The sequence below is a fragment of the Abrus precatorius genome, unplaced genomic scaffold (genome assembly GCF_003935025.1).
Source record: "Abrus precatorius isolate BTA unplaced genomic scaffold, Abrus_2018 Scaffold11, whole genome shotgun sequence".
NCBI lineage: Eukaryota > Viridiplantae > Streptophyta > Magnoliopsida > Fabales > Fabaceae > Abrus > Abrus precatorius.
Genome location: NW_020874303.1, coordinates 23,314,228 through 23,330,546, shown reverse-complemented (window position 1 = coordinate 23,330,546; position 16,319 = coordinate 23,314,228). Strand labels below are relative to the sequence as shown.

Here is a 16,319-nt window from a genome sequence, read left to right as displayed (position 1 = left end):
TATGTTATTTTTCTGTATCTATGAATTTTATAATATAAGTATTTATCATCTACAATTTTTATAATGATGATATTTATTTACTTTTTAAAATATAATAATTTTTTTAGCTAATTCAATAATTTTTATAAGTATTATTTTTTGTAATTATTTTTTAATTTAATAGTTATTATTATTGTCATTATATATATATATATATATTGCAGATTTGCAGTAAGTTTAAATTTAATTTTTTTAAAACATATAATTTTCTTTTAATTGATTCAACAAACTGTGTGAATGTTATTTTTTTTATCAATTTTATATATTTATATAACTTTATTTGCTGAATATAAGATGTCTTTAAATAAACAAAATATGTTTCTAAAATAAAATTAAAATATTTACTATTTATATAATTTTAAAAAATAAATAAATAAATATAAATATAAATTTTATTAATATAAAATATTTATAATTAATACTTAAATAATATTTTAAAAATAATTTATAAAATTATATAAATATTATTATAATTATTTAATAATTATTAAAAACATAGATAGAAATTAGAAAAATGTATAAACTAATTTAATAATATAATATTTTTATTTTTATTAATATTAATTTTTTTTTAATAGGTTTCAAGTCAGATCAGGTCACTTAAACAAGTCAAGTTAGGCTTAAAATAAAACCTTTAACAAGTAATAGGTCAGACTTAAATCTAATAATTATATTACATGTCAAGCCTGTTTAAAATAAAGCCTGACCTGACCTATTTCCATGCTTGCCCCTGCCTAAGCCACCATTCTTTTAAGTTGGAAGCATCTGCCCCCACTTATATTTAAATAAAGTTTTGGGGCACCCCAAGACAAGATGCCAACGTTCCATCTTAGCGTACAATTCGTTAGCCATCTACTTTTATTATATTCTCTTATACTATTTTTTTAATATTTAAAAATATTAAATAAAAATGTATTTATTTGTTTTTTAATATAAAATATCTCATAGTTTATTTCTTAAATGATTAAAATATATAAATATAAGAAAGTAAAAAAAAAACTAATTATTTTAAAATTTTCAACTTCTTATCTTTGCTTTTATTTGGACGGAGAATTTTAAAATTTTAAAATTTTAAAAATATAAAGTATTAATAAAGAATATTTATAATTGAGTTTGAAATATATTAAATACTTTAAAAATAAATAAAATTATCTATAATAAGTAGTACATATGATTAAAAAAAAGGTGATAATCGGTGCTGATAGATATATTTTCTTTACTTTATATAAAAAAAATAAAAATTTAGACAATTTTTTTTATTGATGTTACATTAAAGTCTAAATATAAACCAAATGCAATAATTTTAAATTTTATCTTATCTAAAATAATATATTTATAATTTGAGACAATATAACAAAATTTGAAATTAAGATTAAATTTTATAAAATTACAAATAAAAATAAAATCAAATATTTAATATAAAATATATAATTTAATAAAAATAAAGAATTAATTCTTAACTAAAGAAGGGTATAAGTTTTGGTTTCAAATCAGAACATAGAACATGATGTGGAAGGCACCCAGTGGCCAAACCATTAGCATAGCGTAGCCTGAATTTGCAGAAGAAAGGCCACACGACATTAGTGGAATCACCAATTTGAATTTAACTAAACCGACGCATCCACTCATGAAAGGTTGAAAAGGTTGTCTTCCCTTCTCTCCTTAAACAACACTTCAAAAGCATTCTGTGCCTTCGTTTCTTCTCAGTTAACGATGGGCACCCAAAGTAGCAAATCCGCAGCTGCTTTCATTCTTATCGTTGCAATTCTGAGTTTGTGCTTTGTTTATTCCAAAGCAAAGCTTCAGAATCTCCAGCATCCACCCAAACCAAATGGGGATGGGTCTCTTAGCTTCTTGGTAGTTGGAGACTGGGGTAGAAAAGGACATTATAACCAATCTCTTGTCGCTTTTCAGGTTAATTCTCTAACATCGTTTTAACTTTCATACTTCACTCTGCATAATTTTCATTTCTCATTCTTTTCTGTAATTCTCTTTGTTCGGATCTGATCGTTGCTTGTGATTGTGAGCTCAGCTAAAACGTGTAAAACAAGTTTATCACAAAATCAGAATTTTTTTTTTTAATCTTTATACATATCGATAATTAATTGGAATATATATAAGTGAGTTATTTCTCCAGATCCACTGATGCAGTACATAAAGCTGCAAACGCATCTGACACACACTGTCATTTTCATTCTTCTCTGAAAGAAAGTTGCCATTTTAATAATAAAAAGTTATTGAAAACTTTGAGAATAAGCCTTCGTCCACCAGGTGGCATTGTTACAAGTAAGACATCAAATACAGTCACTTTGTCACTTGTTTCTAAATTTTTTACTGATTGAAAAATTCTTTTGTTTAGAAAAAAATTTCTATTTTATCTTTATAAACAATTTTTAAAATATCACTTTACTTTTATTTTTAGTTTCAAAATTTTGAATAACATTATATTTTTATTTATATAAATATTTTAAAAACAATAAAGATAACATTTTCATAATTTTAAAAATATATAAAAAAACGCTTGATTTTCTGCGGTCAATTTTTCCTTATATGAAAAAAACGCTTGATGTGGATGATCGAAGGAAATTTTGAGTATAACATCAATTACATCGTTAAATTTTGTAGATGGGTGTAGTTGGAGAGAAATTGGATATTGATTTTGTAATCTCAACGGGGGATAACTTCTACGACAATGGATTAACAGGAGTGCATGATCCAGCCTTTGAAGAATCATTCACCAAAGTATACACAGCACCCAGCTTGCAGAGGAAATGGTACAACGGTAAGAAGTATTTTTATACAGGACTTCATAATTATATAGATTATATAATTGAAGCAAAAGAGAACAATTTAAAACAAAAATATAGATATCTCTTACTAGAAATTCATTAAAAGTATAATTAATTTGTTTTCTACTGTTGTTTTGTGAAGTCTTGGGAAATCATGACTACAGAGGCAATGCCAAAGCGCAAATAAGCCCCATCCTTAGGTACAGAGACTCTAGATGGATTTGCTTCAGATCATATGTTGTCAATTCAGGTAATCTTAAATGTTCAGAAAGAGAAGGAAGTTATTAGAATTTCAAGTATTCAGTAGAATTTTATACTTATTGATATGTTCCCTCGTTATTATTAAATGTTATTGAGGAAATATTGCTTGCAGAAAATGTAGACTTTTTCTTTGTAGACACAACTCCTTTTGTCAATAAATACTTCATTGACAGACAAGGCCATAACTATGATTGGAGAGGAGTATTACCCAGGAAGCGTTACATTTCTAAACTTCTCAAGGTAATTTTATCATGAATTTCATCGCCTCTTTAAATTTGTTTCTTTGTTAAAATATGATAACTCAGCAAAATAAATAAATAGAGAATGGGTATTCTTATCCCTGGAAGGGAAAATAGAAGTAGATAATGGTATATAGATTCGTTGAGTAGGAATTTTTTCTTTGGCATGCAAAAAGGTATAAGAAATAGTTGTATTCATATTTGACATTGGGTTTGAAAAAGGACGTGGATTTGGCACTAAGACAATCAACAGCGACATGGAAGGTAGTGATTGGCCATCATACGATCAAAAGCGCGGGGCACCATGGAGACACCCAAGAACTTGTATTATATCTCCTTCCACTTCTTCAGGTATATCTCTTAACTTGTTAGAGAGTTTGAGAGTTAATAAAAAAATTAATTTGAGCGAATTTTAAACTATAAATTTATGCAACTTTTGGAGAATCTTTTATACACATTTCAAAACTTTAAATAAGGAGTATCATTAGATAAATATTTTATTTTTCTTTCTTCCTCTCTTAAATTTAGCTTCCAAATAAAACTTATAATAAAATAAAATAATATTTTATTGTGAACAAAAATACTTATGAATATTTTTTTTGTAATTTATTTAATTTTTTGTTGCAGAAATTAATAGAAAATTTTTCATGTAAGTGAAAGATATATAATTTTGATCATACAGCTATGCACAACAGTAAAGATTAAAAATTAATACATAACTACTTAAAAAAGACAAAAATAGTATATTAGTTGTTTGATTCTTTTTTTTATTTTATTTATTTGTTTAATTTTTAAAAAAATTTATGTTATCTAAAAATAAAAAAAATTAGATAAGTCATTTTTATCAAAAACATTAACTTTATTATAAAATTATTGTATATTTTTTCTTGTAAACTTTGATTAAAATAAAGTATATTTTGACAATTTTTTTTTTAATTTTTTCTTTCTCTTCTTATTCCTCGTGTATGTTTTACTATCTATGTATTTTCTCTGATTTTTAGAAAATTAATTTTTTGGTAGGAGAATGTAAAAAAAAAAAGATTTTTATCAAATAAAGATTTTTGAGAATGTAAATTTTTTTTGTAGGAGAAAATATATTTTGAGATCGTGAATAAAGATGAAAAAAAAAAGAGAATGTAAAAATAAAGATTTTTGTAGGAGTTTAAGGAAGAAACATGCTGTCAAATTATGGATGAAAGGTAAGATAAGGAAGAAAATGAAAAATAAAATAAAATATAACATTTTTATCAAATTCAAAAGAGGTAGAAGAAATGGGTTGTGGGAATGAGAGGTAAGAAGAGAAATAAAAAGGAAAATTCTTGTCAAAAGTTAAAAAAGAATAAAAGGAGTGTGAAAAGTAGAAGAATAAGAAAGAGAAGTAAAGATTAAAAAAAAAGCCAAAAAATTTATTGAAAACTATTATGTTCTCACTAAACTTCATTAAGAAGAAGATGATGTGTTATAATTTTTTGATAGAATTAACACTGTACAGAAAAAAACTTATTTAAAAATATTTTATATTAAGGAACAAAAATTTTTAAAAAATTTAAATGAACAAATTGAAACAAAATAAAAATTAAGAGATTAATCTACTAATTTTGCTTTAAAATATGTATTTATATTTTAATTTGAATCATTTAAATAAGATTCAATTAATTAACGGCTTTACTTATCTTTTAATCTTAAACTATGTTCTACAAATTAGTCGTTGTATCAAATTTTGTATCCAAAGCATTGTATCAAATATGCAGGCCAATAACGTTGATTTGTACATAAATGGACACGAGCATGGCTTGGAACATATAAGTAGCCTTGACAGGTAATGTGTGTTTGCTGTATTATTTGTTGTCGGATCTTTTTAAGTAACAAATTTGTAGGCTTTTACGGTGACAAAGTAAGAGAAAAGGATATTGTAGTTTATTATATTTTCTTTTATTTTTAAGTGTTCGTCGGATAACAAATAATCCAGTTTATACTTTATTCTACTTATTCTGATAGTTTAAATTTTTATTTTGAGGAGAGTAATGAGTTAGAAATGTCAAGAAAATATACAATTTTTTTATCTTCCTATTTGTACTTCATATATTTTTTAATATTTTATAAGAAAAATAATTATTAAAAAATATAACTTTAATACTTTTATAAAAAATATTAAATGAAATTTTAATAAAAAATAGTTTACTCATTTTATAAAATGTAATTCCAAACCTTTTATAATTTATTTTTGTTTTGGTTATAATTTTTAGAAAAGAAATAAGATTTAATTTTAAAATTGAAAAATTTTATTAATTTATCATCAAAATTTAATATTAGATGTACACAAATGTTTTTAAATTTCTAATACATATTTTTTATTAAAAATTTAAATTTAAATAAAAATGTTTTTAAATTATTTATTAAGCTTGAATAAAAAGTAAAATAATTATTCAAATATAATTTATATTTTTTGTATTATTTTCTATATTATTTCAAATGTTCAATAGGATGATATAATATTATTTATTTTACTGTCTTATATATCAAACATATGATAAGATAAAATAAAAGTTTATTATTTTCTCATCATATCTTAGCTGTATTTAATTTTTATATTTTATTATATTATATCCCTTAAACAAAACTTTATAGTGAAAAAATGATGAAAATTACTATTGATTGACATAAACCTATAATGCAGTTCAATTCAACTTTTGACAAGTGGTGGTGGGTCGAAGGCATGGAGGGGTGACGTGAAATGGAGGAAACCAGAGGAGATGAAGTTTTACTACGATGGCCAAGGCTTCATGTCCGTACAAATTTCTCAATTTCAGCTTCAAATAGCTTTCTATGATGTCTTCGGCAATGTCATGAACGAATGGAACACCTGCAAACATGTCTACTCTGACATGTAATATGTTGACTAAATAAAATGATTTTGCGTATGTATATCCTAATTAAGGTTGAGGGGTATATATCATATGTTTTACTTTCACAAGGTAATCTCTTCTCATCTAAACTTTTCAATGTAAATAATAAGCATCAATTATTGCCCAGTTTTTCTTTGTTTTTTTAGATATTACATTACTGGAAATTGTGGCATATTTAGGCTGCTTGAATGTTATAAGAGAATGAAGTATGTGTGTGTATGTAACGACATGCAGATGCATATATAAAGAATGCTCATCTATTCATCTATTAATGAAGCTGGAAGAGACTATGAAACTGTTGCTGTTGTTGTTGGGTGGGTGTTTGAATGTTGAAAGGGTTAAGAAGAACCGAAACAAGATGGGTTAAGCTTTTGTGTGAAATTGACGGTGAAACTAAGGATCTTTGATGGCTGTGTCGTTTTTGGTTCTGAACGCAAACAGTTTTCATGGTATCATTCTTCAACTGTTATTCATATTCATATACGGGCCATGGGAAAAGAAGACGCACAACACAACTTTCTTAAACTTTAGCTTAAGCGAATGTTCTTGCTTAAAGTAAAAAGTAATTTTTACTTAAACAAAATTATATTCACATAAACAAAAATAAAATTGGATGTTTTATTCTTCCCTTTCTGGCAAAGTGTTATTGGACTTGTAGTATGATTGAATTTAACCGTTAATAATAATTAAATTTTATTTAAAAATATTTATTATATTTTTATAACTTTAATATAATAAATAAATTTTTTTAAAATAATTTTTATTTACTTTTAAATGCTTAAATGTAATTTTAAAAGTTAAGTTAGAAATTTTTTTTCATAATCAAAGTTAATTTTGTTTGTTTTGAAATTATCCCTTCCTGTGTACCGAACAAATTTTGTCATTGTTGTTTTTTATATATATAAAATACAACCAAAATAAGAAATTTTTAAAAAAATTAAATATAGCTGAGTTAAATAATTTAAAAAACATTAAATTAATAAATAATCATTATTTTTATTCTGAATTTAATGATTTTAATAATCTTTTACGACAGTTCTTCCTGGACCATACTTGATATTATTTACTTATTTAATAACTTTATTGATGAGTGTAACAATGTCAGTAATTAAAATGTGTAATATATTTTATTAAGCACTCTTATTTATTTAAAATGTAAATATCAAACGATTTTATATTTTTCACTCAATAAATATTTTTATAAAATAATATTTCATTTTAAAGTATTTGATAATTTTTTATTATTATTATATTTATTTTCACATTATCTCGCCATGCAATAAATATTTTTTTACATTGCTAACTTTTTTGGAAAAACATTTTTTTTCTTACTTTGGCTTTCAATTAATGTTAGTCAAGTTGGACATTTTAACATTTTCTTGTACACGGCCTTTAAATTTGACAACCTTATTTAAAGGGAAACAAATTTCTTATTACTTAATCAAAATGTATGGTAATAATTTTTATTTTAACTATATTGAGTGAAAAATATCAAATTTAATTTAATTTGTGGGGTGTGAAAAAGGAAACAAAATCTCAATTAACTCACTACATAAGTAAAAAAAAAAGTCTAGTAAACTAAATATTGACATTAAATAACTAATCACTTTGAAAATATATTTCTTCAAAAAATTGAATTAAACTCGCTAAATTTATATTCTGATTACAAATCTCCTGTGAAGTAAATATTTACACAAAATATTTTATCACTTAGAGAATAGTTTTCTTCCATAAAATTGAATGAACTTTTCTCTTTAATTTATATTAGAATTCATCTTTTATATTAGAAATTTGAATCCTTTTTAAAAAAAATAAGAGGATTTTTAAAAGCTATTTATTTTTTCATTTAGCAATATAACATTTTTTTAGTATTTAATTTTATTCATAAAGCTATTCCATTTAAAAAAATATTACTTAAATTTAAATTCAATTTTGATTTTTATTTAAAATTTAAATTTGATACAACATATCAAAGTACAAATATCATCACTTTTAAGATAAATAGAATTTAAATTTATTATGATTTTAATTAATTCTAAATAAATTCGTTTCTTAAACTTTGAATTTTAATACCGCACATCAATAATGATGATATCTTCATTTTAATTAAAAAAATTTCCATAAATTTTGTTTTAATTTTAAAATACTGATGCAAAGTTGGAAGAACTTTAACCACACGAAATGCCGAAAAGAAAATTTTAATGTATGGTCGCATTCAAAAGTGAAGAATATCAGATATTAAAATGGGAAATAGGAAAGAAGCTTCCATGGATTAACCAATCGTATACGCAGTTCTTTTCGTGACGATGATTGTCACCCTTTCATTATTTCGGTTAACAAGTCTTTTCATAAGATATGATTTAATTTAATTTTCTTATACTAACACAATTATGTATTAATTATATTAATAATTTAATTTTATTAGATAATAATTACACTAACAAATATTAATTTAACCTTAAATTATTAGTATAGAATATTTTTTAAAATGATTATCATTATATTAAAAATACGAGGGTGTAAAGTATAAAAATAACCTAAATAAGTCTTTGCGTATAAGAAAAAAATATTATAAATAGAAGAAAGAAATAAAATTTGTATGAAAAATTTAAAAAAAAATGTTGTGTGCGAAAAGATACAGTTCAAATGATTATCTATTACATTCAAACATAATATATAGACACAGACGTATGATACTATCTCGTAAAATTGCAATCACTGTCTGTGTCTGGGTTTGAGAAGTTGGAGGTGCGTAAAGCCATGGCTTGGGCTTTAGAGCAACGAATGGTATTCCCTGTGATCTTAGCAGGTTGTATGTTGTGTTTATTAGCAACTCCTTCCATGGCTGAGCTTCCCAGATTCAAACACACTCCAAACCCACAACAACCTCTTAACTTTTTGGTCGTTGGAGATTGGGGAAGAAAAGGAACCTACAATCAATCTTTGCTCGCTCATCAGGTACCTCCTTCTGTTTCTTAACCCACTGAATTACAAAGTAAAGTTTTTAATCTTATATTTATATATCATATTATACAAATTAAGCATAGTTCTTTGATTCATTTTGCTGTGGTCGTATATTAACCTTAATTTGCAGGATTCACGAGAAAAACTATATTATTCAATTTGATCGATTGCTTTTATACCATGCATCTAAATGATTTAGTTAAAACCTTTTTAAGTTTTTGTTGAAGTTGTTTTAATAGATAAATTCAATTCATCAATATAGATATCAAACATATAAATCTAAGATTTTTTTAATGGTATGATGTCAGCCACATAATAATAAAAAACCAGAGATGACCAAACACCTTTTTCCATTTTATTTCTCAATCCCACGCATATTTCAATTGAAGCAAAAGATATATACCTAAGCATATTCCGATTGAACATAATGAAGCTACTAATACTTGTAACGATGAAAAAGTTGAGATATAAGCATATTCCAAATGCTATCTATGACCCCACGTGTTCTTTTCCGACTGGCTTCAATCGACCCACTCCACGTCGCTTTTTTTACAATTGCTTGTGTAATTTTTTTAAAATATATAAAACTGTTCTTGCGTATTTTTATTTTATAAAAATTCTATAATAGTTTAATTAAATATATCGTCATGTTATTAGAAGAATTTGGCAATGGTATCAACAATAATATAATGCGTTGAATACTTTTAATTAGATGATCATATAACTTAAAAACTAATTATACTCATGGTCATAAAAAACGAAGCTACTTATTATTATTTGAAGTTTTGGTTAACTCTAAGATCTTATTAAGAGATTGTGACTCTAATGTACTCCACTGAAAAGCTTAATTCCCAAAAGAAAGGCTATTATTTCCTCACATTTGGGGTGTGCAGCTTCAATTTAGATTTATCCACTATTCTATCATACAATAAGCTCAAGGGGTTTACATTGAACGGTCAATAATGCATTTGAATCCAAAAATATTATGTTATAAAACGATCGAAATGAGTAAATAGTTGGAATTAGATTTTACAAATAGCAAATCCCATTTTCAATATGAAGCGATTAGACTCAGTTTTATAAAATGCCTTTCCATAATGGATTTTTTCTTTTTGGTTTTTGCTTTTTATACATCATTACAAATTAAGCAGTGTTTAATGTTTTATATAAAGGACTCGTCTTACATAATTTTTTTCGTAAGTATATACTTTACAAAATCATCTCAGTAATCGTAGTCATGACTGAAACTGTTCGCCATGAACTTACATGAAAAATTATTAATATAAAACTAATTAAAATAATCAATAATTAGGATTCATTATATTTCCCTTATATTTTCTAAAATTAAATAGTCACTAAAAGGAAAAAAAAAGTATAACTATATTAAGATTATAAATAATATAATTTAAATTAATTCGTGACAATTTTATAATTTTTAAGGTACTTGTGTGATTTTCTTTTGTTTTTCTTTTTTCTTTTGGTTTATAGAGTAGTACTATTCTCATTGGTTGTTTTTTAGATGGGAATTGTGGGGGCGAAACTAAATATAGATTTCGTGATCTCAACTGGTGACAATTTTTACGAAGATGGCCTAACAGGAGATGATGATCCAGCATTCTACGAGTCATTCGTCGACATCTACACTGCCCCGAGCCTGCAAAAAACATGGTACAATGGTAAGTTACCAATATTCATTGAAAACGATTTATACTGCAAATAGTTTAAACTTTAGCTGCAGAGTGCCAATTTCACAAAAGTATTGCTAAAAATAAAGATTTTGTTAACCTCAAAATTTGGGCAGGGTTTAAACAGACAGAAGTAATAATTTTTTAATTAAAAAAAGAATATCTATTACATTTAGATATAAAATTATAATATTTTTAAATAAGTTTATTACTTTTGGATGCTTAAAATCGAAAAAATTTGATCTTACATTTTATTGTGGCAGTTTTGGGAAACCATGACTATAGAGGAGATGTTGAGGCACAATTAAGTCACGTTCTGAGACAAAAAGATAGAAGATGGGTTTGCCTGAGGTCTTTTATTCTCGACGGAGGTATAAATCCGTTTAATGCATGTTTGTTTCAAATTATTATTATTAAGGAAAAATAGTATTTTATGTTCTCTATATAAAATTTTGATTATAACATGTTTTAAACACGATAAGTTCATTCACACAATTGTGTTTTAAGAGGTCATAATTTAAATGAATTAATATAGTTCATGTTGTAATGTTCTGTGATGATTACACAATAAAAATATTCATTTCTTTTATGTTTTTCTTTTCTTATTTGTACAGAAATTGTAGAATTTTTCTTTGTGGACACGACTCCTTTTGTAGAGAAGTACTTTACGGACCCTGGAGAGCATACTTATGACTGGGAAAGCGTGCTTCCCCGAGAAGCATACCTTTCAGAACTCTTGAAGGTTTTTTACTTACAAGTTCAAATTGTTATAATGACAAACAAATAATGCCCACGAAGTCCTACAAATTATTAATTTTTCAAAAAAAGGATATGTGTTCACTTTCGTTATCAATTTTTTAAAATGGAGTTCACAATTGGGCACTATCACATGATTTCGAAACTTGAAATGTTATTCTAAATAAATCAGAATATCTTGAGTTAAAGATATTATTGAAACAAAATTAGCATTAATACCTCTATCATTTCATTACATGCGAACATTTGAATGAAGGGAAATTGTCAACTCTGATTTTGGGATCTTCGTGTAGGACGTTGATTTAGCATTGGCACAATCAGAGGCTACATGGAAGATGGTGGTGGGACATCATACCATCAAAAGTGCTGGGCATCATGGTAATACCCACGAGCTTGAGGAGCTGCTTGTTCCCATCTTAGAGGTAAATGATAAAATGAACCACATTTCAACAAATAAGAGCACTTGGTCCCTTGCCATTCTCATATTGATACAACAGATACTCGTCTTCAATATTTGTCGTGTGTTTAGCATGACAATTGAAATTGATTGACATACATGGCATAGTCTCTTACACATGGTAATGACAATTACACTCTCAAGATTAGTAAGATACCAAGATATCTTTGCAATCTAATACAAAATGTACCCCCTTAGTATTTTTTAAAGATGAGACATGGTGTAACTAGGTAATGACAATTATTGTTGTTGAAGCCATTGCATTTTTACAATTTCTAACCAGTTTCTTCGTTGTTGGTCCAGGCAAACAATGTTGATGCATATATAAATGGACATGATCATTGCTTGGAACACATAATTGACAAAAAGAGGTAAACATGTCTTACTTTTAAATGGTTAGCATCAACATCACCACTGTTCTGAAATTGAAGCTTCCGTGGTTCGCATAAACAATGTAGTGGAATCCAATTTCTAACAAGTGGAGGGGGATCAAAGGCATGGAGGGGTGATGTCAACCAGTGGAATCCGGAAGAGCTCAAGTTGTATTATGATGGGCAAGGATTCATGTCTGTGCAGGTCACCAAAACCAATACAGATATTGTGTTTTATGACCTTTATGGCAAGGTTTTGCATATATGGAGCATAACCAAAGACCTCAAGCCTAGATACAAATAAGCTAAAAGGGACCTTAACACCAGCTATGTATTTTGAAAAGAGAGATCACTAAGGCTGAAATTTGGTATAAATGTACTATTTGTAATGAAATACAAAATAGAAGGGTTGTTTAGAACAGTCTTAACGAGCTTGCAGTACTGTAATACTGCACACAAACTCGTGTAACAGAAATTTGAGGAAAAAAAAGGCATACAGTACTTTGCAGTATTTGCCACCAGATATGGACCCAAGAGAACCCAAGAGTACTTGTCTTTACTTGGCAGGGTACTTCCAATGCTAACTGCTAAGAGACTAACAACCCAATCTACATCAAGTATGTGTAACACTTACATTTATCTTATTCGTGAGTTCCATACCTCATCTCTCCCTAAGCAGCTTGGTCTTAAAACTCCCCAAAAACCATGTTGACTCGAAAACTGCTATCAGAGCAGACCTTCACAAACAAGTCTAAAGTTGCTTTACCAATGCCATTTTCCAATTTTTAAACCCTAGCACATTTGTTAGAAGTCACTTTTTTCTTGGAATTGTCGATTGTGGGAAACGTACTCGCCTAATTGCACATTATATATTGATTCATGCATTTTCCAGTAAGGCAACTGTAAATGAATTTGTTTGCTTAACTTCACTGCATAATCTTCCCAAGCAGCAGCTGCAGCCACAATTCCTGTCCAGTCAAAGCAAATGCATCCTTTTTCTTTGGAAGGCATACCATGGAAAACTCTAGACACGAAAGCAACATCATTCAAAAGTACAGAATTTAGCCCACTGATTTTCTCTCTCTGTACATCGGTCAGTTTTACTACCTTGGAGTCTATATTTGACACCTTGGTCTGTAAAGCAGAACCTTCCCAACAGTAGAAATGGACAACCTGCTCAAGCAAAGAACAATTAGAGTAGTTGCAGAAACTTTTCAAAAACGCATGAAGATTATAAATTGCAAGAAACTAGTGAATCAGTGATTCATAAACAACATTTGTAAATGCAGTTAAAGAAAAATGAAGGGACTACGTTACATCATAAAAACCATATTAAAGAGATAACAAATTGTATTTTTAAGTATCTTAAAGAAACTTGCGGGAAGCTACACTTAACATCCAAAAACATGTGCTACATTAAAGTTCTGCTTTTCCAACATTACAATACAGAAAGTCTCAGTTGGTGTAATCCCCTCAGGTAGACAGTTAACCCTACGCTTCCTAGAAAGCATCATTCTCCATAGCATTTTTAATACGCTTGATCTTTTAACATTAACAGAAAATAAAACTTAGAAATAGAGTTTTTTAAAATACCTGAAGTGCATGCAAAATATTGACAAATTCCTGGTCAAGTAACTCATTTCCCCTCACTAAGCGCACCGGCTTAACCAGTAATTCAGAGACATCAGACTTACAGCTACTGTCTTGAGAAATATATGTGTCATATCCGAGAACATGCAGTCTAGCCCAACATATATTAAAACCAAAACGGTAATCAGAAGCTTGGTCCTGAGAAAACCAGTACATATTACTGGATGCTGGCAAAGGTAGGTATGAATCAGCCACGCTCTTATGCAATAGATGTTGTGAAAGAAGAGAAATAAGCTGTGTATCCTCATCATGGGAACCATTACGACTGAACCATAAAGCAAGTGTGAGTCTTTCTCCTTCAGTTATCTGTCAAAGATAACTTCATATCAGAAAGATTTAAGATGGCAAATATTTATTGATGATTGAACTACCATTTGCTTTTCACGTCAATTTAGTCTCCCATGAAAAAACAATGTTTAAATGAATTGGTGCCAACCTCAATTTTTCTTGGGTTCAAGAGTTGGAACTTGGGAAGGAAGCAATAAAGATTTGAGTCCAATTTATAATTTGAGAAATATTAGAGTTGAATATGCATAATCCAAGTAAGCATATATTTGGTTCAGCTTATTTTGAAGAAACAACTACTTATATTTGGCAGCTTTCTAAGAGATCTTTCTAAACGTCCATGAAAGAAAGGAGTGCACTTGAATATACCTCATCAACAGAATGAATGTTACGTTCATCAGCTGTGTACATCACAACATCCTGAAAAACAAAATAAATTACAAAATCAATCATCCTCAAATATAAAAAAGATAAAAGATAAACACAGTAAAGACTGTTCATTTCCTACTTTGAATTACACATGAACATATATTCAGTAATGAAATTTAAGGAACATATTATGCTACCAAGGGATGCTAACAGCAGACTAAATTACATTTTTAAAAAATATGAAAACTCACTCCGGCCTTGGGCATAATTAATGTTGGTTCACCATCCTGGAAGTGAAAGAGTCCACCACTGAAATCCTTCCCATAAGTATTCAAATAGCACACTGCCTTTCATAGTATTACCAAAAGGAAGAGAAAAATTACGTATAATATAACAGGAATTGAATATCTTAAAAAGGGGTTGACCCGTTAAATGCTACTCACTGAGAAGTGCCGTTGTTTGAGGTAAGGCCTATTATCATCACTATGCCATCCAATGCTTGCTCCTTTGCTCCAGCTGATTCATAGTATCAGTAAACAAGATAGTAAAAATGCTAATTAAAACAAATGCCAAACATTGGGGTGAGGTGAAGTGAGGTAACCAACCTTATCAAACCAGTGAATTCAATAAAGAGCTCATACTCACATTTGAAAAACTCCTCTAGCTTGTCCTTCAACCTTTCTGCCATCAAATTTGAAAATAAATAAATAAATAAATAAATAAAACATAACAGAAAAAGAGAAAACAGCAATTTCATTGAAATTAATTAAAAGAAAAGGGGTAAAAAAGTAAAATTAATGCAACAGGAATAAATGGGTTGTGATAGAGAAAAGGGTAGGAATTGAATTGCCTCGGATGAGTATAAAAGGGATGATGAAGTGGGAAGAGTTGGTAGCAATGAGATGGGATAGAGTGGTAGAGAAGACATTGGGTCTGTAACCCACGCTGCTGCAACTCTTGTGGATGAATTCAAGTTCCTTCAACACAATAACCAAAATCATAATATAATAAAAAGAAAAGAGAAGGTTGAATCAAACAAATAACAAAAGAAACTAAATAACAAACCTTGCATTCTTGAAGGGAGAGGAAGTTGGGGATGAAGAGGCGTGGGTGTCGTTGATGATCGAAATCAAAATCAACCTCTGACATCGCTATTGCAGTGTGTGTCGTGTCTGTATTTCTTCAAACATTACAACTACTTACCAATTGATCGTATTCGTCTGTCTTCCCTTTTTTTTCTCTCTGCCTAATGACCCACTTCATATCAATAATATTTATTAATTTATTTAAAAATTATACTTATCATATATTCTATTTAGTTGATGATATAAAAAATTATATTAATAATCCATTAATATTAAACTCTTTGTTAAAGCATAACTTGATTTTGATATTTAAATAAAATAAAACATTTTTTTCTAATAAGGTAAATTCATAAAGAAAATTACATGATGTCAATTAAAACAACTACTATATTGAATCTGTTATTCACATAAAAATATATAATTGAATTCTTCTAATTATCTAAAAAAAATACGTTAAATATTT

At 27.6% G+C, this 16,319-nt stretch overlaps 3 protein-coding genes across 7 annotated transcripts; 2 read left to right on the top strand and 1 right to left on the bottom strand.

Annotated features, from left to right (window-relative positions):
• Positions 1-1,545: 1,545 nt before the first annotated feature.
• LOC113854959 (purple acid phosphatase 3-like) lies at positions 1,546-6,501 on the top strand. The gene is made up of 7 exons (XM_027486324.1): positions 1,546-1,953; positions 2,665-2,821; positions 2,971-3,078; positions 3,202-3,329; positions 3,551-3,679; positions 5,080-5,147; positions 6,006-6,501. The coding sequence occupies exons 1-7, from the start codon at positions 1,753-1,755 to the stop codon at positions 6,217-6,219; spliced, it is 1,005 nt and encodes a 334-aa protein (XP_027342125.1). The 5' UTR covers positions 1,546-1,752; the 3' UTR covers positions 6,220-6,501.
• Positions 6,502-8,914: 2,413 nt separating this feature from the next.
• LOC113854958 (purple acid phosphatase 8-like) lies at positions 8,915-12,949 on the top strand. The gene is made up of 7 exons (XM_027486323.1): positions 8,915-9,192; positions 10,718-10,874; positions 11,147-11,254; positions 11,498-11,625; positions 11,933-12,061; positions 12,400-12,467; positions 12,555-12,949. Exons 1-7 carry the CDS (start codon positions 8,995-8,997, stop codon positions 12,769-12,771), a joined length of 1,005 nt encoding a protein of 334 aa, XP_027342124.1. The 5' UTR covers positions 8,915-8,994; the 3' UTR covers positions 12,772-12,949.
• Positions 10,679-15,983, bottom strand: LOC113854956. Of its 5 annotated transcripts, none has more exons than XR_003502812.1 (9): positions 15,837-15,983; positions 15,622-15,748; positions 15,377-15,452; positions 15,215-15,287; positions 15,023-15,118; positions 14,772-14,822; positions 14,061-14,423; positions 11,859-13,640; positions 10,679-10,852 (listed from the first exon to the last, which is right to left on the bottom strand). XR_003502812.1 is itself a non-coding variant. In XM_027486319.1 (9 exons), exons 1-9 carry the CDS (start codon positions 15,918-15,920, stop codon positions 13,272-13,274), a joined length of 1,086 nt encoding a protein of 361 aa, XP_027342120.1. In that variant the 5' UTR covers positions 15,921-15,983; the 3' UTR covers positions 11,708-13,271. The 5 variants fall into 5 exon arrangements, 4 of the variants coding, with proteins under 4 accessions (XP_027342120.1, XP_027342117.1, XP_027342119.1 ...); XM_027486319.1 differs by lacking the exon at positions 10,679-10,852 and having other exon boundaries at positions 11,708-13,640; positions 14,061-14,230; positions 14,324-14,423; positions 15,023-15,058; XM_027486316.1 differs by lacking the exon at positions 10,679-10,852 and having other exon boundaries at positions 11,708-13,640.
• Between the last annotated feature and the right edge of the window lie 336 nt (positions 15,984-16,319).